This window comes from Xiphophorus hellerii, chromosome 1 (genome assembly GCF_003331165.1).
Source record: "Xiphophorus hellerii strain 12219 chromosome 1, Xiphophorus_hellerii-4.1, whole genome shotgun sequence".
Lineage (NCBI taxonomy): Eukaryota > Metazoa > Chordata > Actinopteri > Cyprinodontiformes > Poeciliidae > Xiphophorus > Xiphophorus hellerii.
Window position 1 is genome coordinate 1,749,371 of NC_045672.1, and position 9,416 is coordinate 1,758,786.

Sequence of the window (9,416 nt, forward strand, 5' to 3'; positions counted from 1 at the left end):
AGGCAACAAAAAGTTCACAAAACACTAAACTTTTTATTGTATCAGCATCTGCATTTCAACAAATGTGCTCAGATCTTTGTCTGTATTCTACTAATGCTGAAAAAACAGTTTCTGAATTATGGTGTTTCCATTAAATAACATATGAAATGAAAATCACATGTGAATAAGCTTGTTCTCGCGATAAGACTTTAACAATGATGTAAACACTTAAATGAGATATATTCAGAAATCAGCCATGGTGGCACTAGTGCTCATCATCTATCAGCCAATCAGAGCAGATGTCAGCCTCTTATTCAGGCATTAGAGCGATAAGCACCACCCACTTGGTAGTGTGGGCACCACTCTGTAAATTCTTCTTTGACAGAAGAATTATGAATTTGACACGTTGGAATAACTCAACTCTTTATGAACTGTTATCCTGTGAGAGATCTGGTGGAGCCAGCTGCACATTGTCTGAAAACACATCATCCTGCTACCACTTCCTGTCGTCTTCTTTGCAGTTTTCGGCAGTAGTAACATCCCATGTTGATCACGTGACTCGTGTGATGCGAAAAAAGTGTTTCCGTTGCAGTTTTGCTGTTAAATCAATTCTGAAAAAACATCGCATCCTAATCCTAACACAACAACTTCTTACAGAAAACCCTATGTAGGCTACTTTCAAACTTGCTGTGTTTCCATTAAATAAATTTATTTATTGTAATTTCAAGTTGTGCAATTTTATGGTTAATGGAAACACAGTTAATGTGTCTTGGAAGAAAACAAAGATAAGTTTTAGTTATAAATGCACTAAAATTTGTCATTATTTGAATTTTTTCTCAAATACAAATATTTGAGAAAAAATATTGAAGAATTCTGGTATTCATAAGAATACCAGAATTAACTTAACTTTATGCTTTTGTCAATTTGATGCCATCATTGCTAAATATTAAATCAGTTGTGATAATTCAACCTTTACTCTACAGTCTCTTTCTAACATTTACTTCTTTACATTTGAATAATTTCTTGGACAGCTACTTTTTAGTTTTACTTGAATAAAAATATATCGAAGTAGTGCTACTTTAACTTCAGAGGATTTTTTTGTGAATTAATGTTTAATTTAAAGGCTCTAACATTCTTCCGGACAAAAATGAATTTAGCTTTTATAAGTAAGATTTTAAGGACAACAAATTGGAGGGGAATGAGGTGGAGCAGGGCTCTATTGGTGATGGCAGTTGTTCCCCTTTGTCCTCCTGATGTTTTGACAGTAGTGGACTTTATTCAGCAGTAATCTGACAGGAAGGTGGGAAAGACTTGCAGTAAATGTCTTTCGATTCGATTCGAGTCGATTTCGGCAGCGCCACGTCGAGATCTGGAACCTCTGTATACAATGCTCGTGCTCTAACCAGTGCGCCACGCGACGCCGCACGCTAGGATTGAAAAACGCGTGGCGTCGCGTGGCGCACTGGTTAGCGCGGGAAGATCTGTGGTCCCTTCATTCGGAATTACTGCATGCTGAATAAAGCCCACCAGCGCCGAAAACAGTTCCTTAAAATGACAATGGAGCAAAAATAAAGAATTAAGAATATGAATATTTGATCTGCAGCAGCAGTATTAAGCCTTTTTGTGGCGGAGGAGACATTCAGCAGCCAACCTGCCTGGAGATAGTGTGCCAAGCTGCTGCCCAGATTTATTATTAAACTGGGAGGTTATTGTAGCTTCACAGATGTCGTGTGTGTTATATCAGGTATGGGCATTGCTTTAAAACGATGCATACTCCTGGCAATGGAATAGTAAAAACTCTGTAATACTCAGTAAATGGCACAAAGCTCCACAGCAGCCTCCAGTCAGAACCCATCTTAGAGAAGTGGTAGAAAGCACTAAAATACAGATGAATGTTTATTAGTATGTTTCAAAAACATTCACCTTCAAGAACCCAATACTTTTTCCTGTTCTAACTGAATATTTTAATGTATTGTTTAGGGGTTCAATTAGACACAAAGTAGTACACTGTGAAGTGAAAGGAATGCTAAAAGAAATATGTTAAAGTTTTCATCTCCTTTTTCTCTGATAGCACAAAAACAGCAGCCATTACCTTAAAGGGGCGGGAACATGTATTTTCCAGGAACTTGGTGTCATTTTATAGCACAAGAGTAATAAAAACGTTGGATATAAAGAAATTTGACGCCTTGAAATCGGGTCTGTCTCTTTCAGAAGCTCCTTCACTTTAGATCTAACGGCAGATTTGATCTGTTTTTATCTTTTCTATGAAATACAGTAATTATACTGAATTTATACAACAGAATGCTATTAATACTTGTTTTGATTTTTTTTTTGTCATTATGTTGAAAACTATGTTTTTTATATCAGTTCCCACTATCTTCTTTTTGTAAAAGTTTAAGTGGTTATTTAAATATATAAATAAACACATTTCCTATTATAGACATTTATCAGAAATTATTTGCTTTTTTTCTAAAGCGCATGTGGTTCTTAAATGTTTTTGTAACTAAACTGAGGGTAAAAACGTCTCGATGGGTTGTAAAGGTTGCAGACCCTGAACCTAGATGCACAATTTTTATGTTAAAACATAACAGTGGCAGCATCATGCTGTGAGGATGCTGAATACATTTGCATACCACAATTACTGAAGTTTTTAAACCCAAGTATTTTTTTCTTTCCAGAATTAAACACTATTTTATGAACTTTGTTGTTGTGATGTCACAAAATGTGGGGCAAATGTTCAGCTGTGGTATCAGAACCAAAAATACAAAACAGGTCGTTCATGACAACTAAAAATTTATTTTTAACAACATTGTTAAATTTCCATAAACCATCCACAATAAACAACAACTAAAAAAAGAAATACGCTGCCAGCCAAAAGCCATGATGCTGGTAGCAAATCATCCAGAAGGAATCCTGTAAAAAACAAGAAAAAAGAAAAAGAAACAAGGCAGAGAAGTGACAATAAGCAGTGAATATGAGTTAATTAGAGGCCAGCAGCGCCTCCCTCTGTCTGTGTAGTTAGAACTCTGTCATCTTCTTGTGTGTGTCTGCCTTCTTGTGATCCCTCTGGATGGACAGCTCGTGTGCTTTCTGCTGGGCCAGCAGGCAGCGGGCCGCTGACAGCTTCTCTTCCAGCTGCTTCACTCTGGATGAATCCCTTTGCACAAACACAAACAACAAATAGGTGTGAAGGCGGACGGGGGAGATGACAAGTCAGGTTGGTTTTAGCAGCACTGTTTCTTCACAAGATGTTCCCACCTTAGTTACAGTTCACATTGTTCCCACAGTTCTTGTTTGGGGGATATGAATTTATTACTTCTACTTGTTTCAAAACTTTTTATGACATAAAATGGAAAAAAATGTTCCCTTCCCAAACAATTTTAAAATAATAAGATGGTGGATTAGGGCCGTTGCAAATAGGGAAAAAAAGAGGAGTGAATTTCCGCCAAAAAACTCAAAAATGGTGAGATTAATTTCGGAAGTTTTCAAGAAAAATACCCCGAAAACTTTCATCTTGAAAAGTCAAAAAATTTGCCAAAAAGAAAGATTTCAGAAGTTGAAAATTTTTGACTTTTGAAACTCCTGAAAGCTTTTTTCTAGAAATTTTCTGAATTTAATCTAAAAATGTCTGAGTTTTTTTCTATCAAATTCAGAAGCATAAACACGTTTGAGTGCTACTGTCACTGAATACAGTGACAGTAACTTAAATAGGGCAGGGTTCTTATTGTTTCCAGATTTTACAGAAGCAGTTAGTGACTCTATGTTCAGTACTGACCTGCCCGTCTGTCTGCCAAGAGACTCACTCAGTTTCTGGATCTCCCTCTCAGTCTGAGCCACCCTCTCTGCGGCCTGGAAGAGCTTCACATTCAGGCTCCTTTTGGTGCTTTTCCCGGCCCTGTAAGCCTCCACCCCGGTCGCTCCCGCCGCCCCAGCAGCAGCAGGATCTGAGCTCTTATCTCCCAGCTTGTGGTTTAAAAAATCAAAGACGGTACGGCGCCCTCCGGTGGAGACTTTCGGCTTTCTGCGGCGCTTTGGCCGGCTGGTGTGGGCACCATCCTGAGCAGCCCTGCTGTGGGTACGCCTCTGTGTCAGCTCGGCACACTCATCCAGAGACTTTCCCTTGGGCAGGACCACGGCCATCACCGGCTCCACCCGACCCTCCTGCAGCTTCCCTAGGCCTGGGGAGGCAAAACAAGCTCTGAAATATTTGTTTCTGTGTGTGTGTTTGTGTTTTTAAAAAAAATCAGCACTGGCACAATTTTAAAATAATTAAATAATCTGTTAATATTTTTATTAATATTTCAACTTTTCTATATGAAGTTGATCAGAGATTCTAGTAACTTCTAGTTCTTTTTCCTCAATTAAAAGTTGCTTCTTTAGACAAACATTGAAAATGAGCATATTTACAATAAGGCTTAAACACAATGCATCTGGTTTACACCAATGTGTTTGCATAGTTCAAATTAAACCAAGTCAAGTTAACTGTATAACACATTTCAGCAACAAGTCACCATAAAAGTCATAATACAGAAATCATTTATCAAATCTCATCATCAAAATCATCAAGCAAATACACATCAAATATGTTGATCAGTGTTTCACTAACTACAAACCAAAGGTAACTCTAAACAGTTTTTATTCCGGTTAGAATAAAACCTGCTGAAGTGTTTCAGCAGTTTTGCAGTTTTCTGGAGGTTTATTCCAGATTTGTGGTGCATAGAAGCTGAATGCAGCTAAATGCTGTCTTCTGACCACTTGTTATTGGCTACAACAACAACAACAGATCTTTAACAACAGAACAAATCTGAATTAACACATCTACTCCAACAAGCCGCCACCATAAGCAACTCTAGAATCTAGGGTTCTAGATCGTGATGTTCTGTTATTGGGTTCAAACCCTGTTTAAAGTCCCTTTCAAATGTTTTTCCTCTTATCATTCAGCTACAGATTGACTTTAGTTTAATTGGCACCAAGACAGAATTTTACTTTCAAGCATGTTTAATTTTATTTTTTTAGGCTGTGCCTGAAGGACTTTTCATTTATTAAGCCTTATAAATGGATCAAAGCTTTTTGCAGATGAAGCCCATCGCTATACATTTGCATTGATGAATCTTTTGTTTCTGGGATCCCAGCCACACGCTGGAACGTTCCCCTCAGGTCTACGGAAAAACTTTGAATAAAGTCACACAATAGTAGAACTTCAATGAGCTGCAAAATTTTTACTACAAATTAAATTCAAGCAAATTACGCTCAATTGATATTAATTTTGGAAAAACGTATATATGTAATAATAATGCTGTCAGTGTTCTGACATGTTCAGATTTATAGAACAGAAATACATATATTTCAATTAATGAAGTTCGATTAATGAGTCTTCTGGTTGGAATGTGTTAGTCTTTCTCACCTTTTCCAAACTTGTAGCCCATTTTGAGCATTAGTTTGGATCCAATGCCTCTGGTATGAGCCTCCCAGCCCCCGAAGTTAGCACTGCTCACTGCTTCAGACGATTCTGTGGCAGAGTCGAGAACTGACGGAAAATAACAGAAAAGGAAAGGTTGAAGCAAACATTGACAGGTTCAATTTAAATAGTATATTTGGTCTACACGTTATTGGCATTTCTAAACCTTTTGCATATCCCACTGCATCTGCATCTCCAGCATCGTCTGAATCAGGGTCAGAGGAGAGCGGGTCGTCTTCTCTGAGGGGCGGGATGACCCCGTCGGCCTCGACAACGGCATCTTTCATCAGCAGTGAGTCGAACTTTACTGTGAAGAAACCACTGTCCATTTCTGACAGGAGAGAAAACATTACAAATCAATGAGATAACATGGTCTATGTGATATGTAATTTTTATAAAACATTTATTTTTCACATATTTGTTGAAACTGTTAAGGTCCTGACAGTAGAATTTGAGACAGATAATCTGTGAAAAGAATCGTCCTTCTTTGGCTCCTCCTAGTGGTCAATCAAAGACCACTAGCAGGTCTTTGATTGACCTCCTAGTCAATCAAAGACTGACTTGATTGTCAGTTTAAAGATGGTCCTGGTCAGAAACAGCCAATCAGAGCCAGGAGGCGGGTCTTAGAAGTGTCAATCACACTCACACTCTGTGTTGTCAGATTGAGCCTCTGTTGAATATGTTCGGCTGGAAAAAACAACTCTGGGGCAGGTTGTTAAAATTTGGGCTGCTTCTCATTTGGCAAGTTCTTAAAAAAATTTTTATCGAAATATTTGTGGTTGTATGGCAAAAAAGCACAAAACCTATGTACTGTAATAAAATGTCACGTTATTGCACTCATTTCATTAGTCCATTTATTTTGAAATGTCTCGAACAGTGGTGCCCAAAGTTGGTCCTCGAGAGCCGGCATCCTGCATGTTTTAGTTCTCTCCCTAGTGGTAGTAACAACCTCCTCAGCAAGTCATTGTTCTCTTTAGACATTCTAATCATTTGATGCTGGTGTGCTAAACCAGGGAGAGAACTAAAACATGAAGGATGCCGGTCCTTGAGGACCGATTTTGGGCACCCCTGGTCTAGAATCTGTTGAACTTGACATCGTCACTAGTTAATCGTCACTGTTTAATCAAGTGTCACTGTTTAGAAATATTGAAAAACACAAATCCCAGTGCTGCTTCAGGATTTAAAAGGACAAAATGCCTCAAAGGAGTCTAAGAGTCAAGTGTTTTGGGTTTTTTCTATTATGTATCAACAGCTCAGAATTACCTTTTATCCTGGCCGGGTACCAGATGCCGTCCACATGTCGAGCCAAGCAGGCAGAACCTTCTTCAAGGTTACTGAGGTCACAGTCCAAGAACTCCCGGAGTTCGGACACGTAAACCACCTCCCCATGAGAAAACCTTCATCAGAAAACACGGAAGAAATGGAGGTTATAGAAAAACTAATCCACTGAGGCTGCTGATCAAACTCATATTTAGGGAACAGGGTGGGATGGGGACAGGGAGTCAGACAGCATTTATCTACAGGCAGATTAAAGTAATCTTTTTAGAATTTTTTTATTTTCCTTTCAGAGATGCCCATTTCATCAGATGAAAATCAGCTTAAATCCAATTCGTCCAGGAACAAAATAATTTTGGTCTGAATTTTAGGCAAATAAAATATTTTTGGTCTAATCTTGTCCCAGAGGCTGTGTCCAGTATGGTACATACTGGACAGTATGTACCATACTGCCTATGGTAAATTAAAAGGGATGAATAGTTTGATAGCTATTACGGCCATTTTAGATAGAAATAAAATGAGTAATTTGTGGCCAAAAAAATCAGAAATTTCCAGATAAATCTAAAAAACTTTTAAGAAATAAAACATGGAAATTTCAAAGTTTGAAAAGATGAGAATTTGCTAGAAAAGACTCAGTGATTTTGAGATTAATCTCGGAAATTTTCTAGAAAAAATTTGGAAATTTCTGAGTTTCAGAAGTCCAATTTTATTCAGAATGGGAGAATTAAGAAAATCTGTTCACATTAAATTAACTTTAAAACGGGTCACTAAAGGTATACCTGCAGTTCTCCTGAAACCGACATTTGTCCTCCAGGTAGAAGGGACATGGTTTCATGGATTTCTGGGTGGGGTAGACGAAAAGCACTCGGACCTGCGCCTCCTCTCCGTCCGGCGGCTCTGCCCCGACCACCATGGCGTTGTGGTACTCCAGCGTCCCCCAGGACGTCCTGTAGGGGGCTCTCACCTTGGTACCGCTAAGCGCATCCTCTCCCTCTTCGTCTTCCTCCTCTTCTCCATCTCCCTCTCTGCCTTCCTCATCCTTCTCTCTGGAGTCAGAGCCGCTGCCTGAACACTCTCCCAGTTCCGAGTAAAAAGCGGCAAACTCTGCGCTCAGGTTCTCGTCGACCCTGCTGGTGTCGGCCGCCACCTCGCAGGTGTTCCCATGCGGCTCGTTACTGTCCTCCAAGCTGGCCAGCAGCCGGCTCTTTTTGACGGACACCAGGCTGGCCTCTGTGAGCTCTATCAGCTGGCAGAGGTCCTCCTTCAGTTTCAGCAGGTCCGGCTGCTGGCTGGGGTCCAGGCCCGCAGACAGGGCCGTCTCCACCTGCTGCAGCTGAGCGCCGTAGGCGGCGATGGCGGCCTCCAGGGTCGCTTCATCCATGCCGACAGCTTGGCACCGGGACGGGCAGGAGAGGTCAGCATCAAACTGCGCCGACTGTAGAAGAGGATGGAGGTTTAGAGATGATTTAGACAGGATCACGAAAAGGATGTAGGGTGGGCATTTATCATATCGTTTATCATGTATCGGGAACATTTCTTATATGAATTTTGATTTGTCTTGACATTTACATTAATGTTGTTAAAAAACAAAACTGACATTACTGGAAATGTTATTATTTTTACTGTTTTCTCAACTATTCCCTAAATATCAGTAAATTTGAAAATATGATTGTAGCTACTGTGTGAAGTTTTGTGACATAAATCACTTGTTTAAGTGGCGTCCTGAAGAAGGCTGTTTAAAATGGAAGCTTTTTCGATAGCAGTATTTGTGGAGCTATGACTGCTATATCCTTAAAAAAGATGTAATACATAGTTTTTCGTTTTATATCGTTATCACAGCAGTGCAACAAAATATAGTGATGTAATTCTAAGTCCATATTGCCTGCCCTTGGATAGATGGATGGACGGCCGGAAGGACGGACCGATGGATAAATGGAGTGATGTACAGACTTAATGGAAGGACAGATGGACGGATTAAACACTTTTATCCACTTCATTTCTTTTAAAGCCTTCAGATTGTTGGAACATCTTATGATCAGATTTTTATTATGTTCACAATGAGACACAAAGGGAATAAAGTCTGGAAGAACAAATATTTTTCAATTTTCTTGGTTTCTATTTCCCTTTTTATCCAAACTTTATTCCACAATTTTGGTTTATAACATTATAACATCCCCCTCCGTGGTTTACTCCGTGGTAAACCACTTCTTTACAACTTTTTGGTGTGAAGATGTACATCTTTTCACTGCCAGTAAAAAAGACACAAATGGGTCGGGTTAGTCTTACAAAGCATGTAAGGAGACATGCTTTGTGTTCTGACTGTGTGGATAATATAAGCTCATTTATTATGCCATAAAGTAAGCTACAGTCAAACGTTTTTACTGTTGTAGACTGAAACCAATTGAGATGTTGTTAAAGCTGCTAGCCGTGTTTCCGGTTAGACTGGACCAATAATGGCTATAAAAGCACATTTATTCATTTATTACCTCAGTAAGTAGTCGGCTTCTCTGTCATCAGCTCTGGCTCCGGTAAAAGTAACAGCAACATGGTGGTTGTTTTAATAAACACACAGCCAGGCAAAAAAGCTCTAGACAGGACAGACCGGGGTCAGCTTAGAAAAAATGAGCAAAGGCTGGACTTCCGTTCAAACTGCTGTTCTTTCACAATAAAACAAAGCCTTCGCGTTCCCTAGACAGTTACAGCC

At 39.4% G+C, this 9,416-nt stretch overlaps 1 protein-coding gene across 2 annotated transcripts; it reads right to left on the reverse strand.

Annotated features, from left to right (window-relative positions):
- Window positions 1-1,862: 1,862 nt before the first annotated feature.
- Window positions 1,863-9,342, reverse strand: zgpat (zinc finger, CCCH-type with G patch domain). Of its 2 annotated transcripts, XM_032568463.1 has the most exons (7): window positions 9,199-9,342; window positions 7,492-8,147; window positions 6,701-6,834; window positions 5,604-5,768; window positions 5,384-5,506; window positions 3,755-4,157; window positions 2,998-3,136 (listed from the first exon to the last, which is right to left on the reverse strand). In XM_032568463.1, the coding sequence occupies exons 2-7, from the start codon at window positions 8,091-8,093 to the stop codon at window positions 2,998-3,000; spliced, it is 1,566 nt and encodes a 521-aa protein (XP_032424354.1). In that variant the 5' UTR covers window positions 8,094-8,147; window positions 9,199-9,342. The 2 variants fall into 2 exon arrangements, with proteins under 2 accessions (XP_032424360.1, XP_032424354.1); XM_032568469.1 differs by lacking the exon at window positions 9,199-9,342 and having other exon boundaries at window positions 1,863-3,136; window positions 7,492-8,093.
- Window positions 9,343-9,416: the final 74 nt, after the last annotated feature.

Bases quoted from the DNA above. Each gene is read 5' to 3' on its own strand.
- zgpat (XM_032568469.1), bottom strand. From the start codon at position 8,093: ATGGATGAAGCGACCCTGGAGGCCGCCATCGCCGCCTACGGCGCTCAG. The intron at 4,158-5,383 runs GTGAGAAAGACT...TTGCCTCCCCAG, and splicing joins GGGCTACAAGTTTGGAAAAG to GCCTAGGGAAGCTGCAGGAG. The intron at 3,137-3,754 runs GTCAGTACTGAA...GTTTGTGCAAAG, and splicing joins CTTGGCAGACAGACGGGCAG to GGATTCATCCAGAGTGAAGC.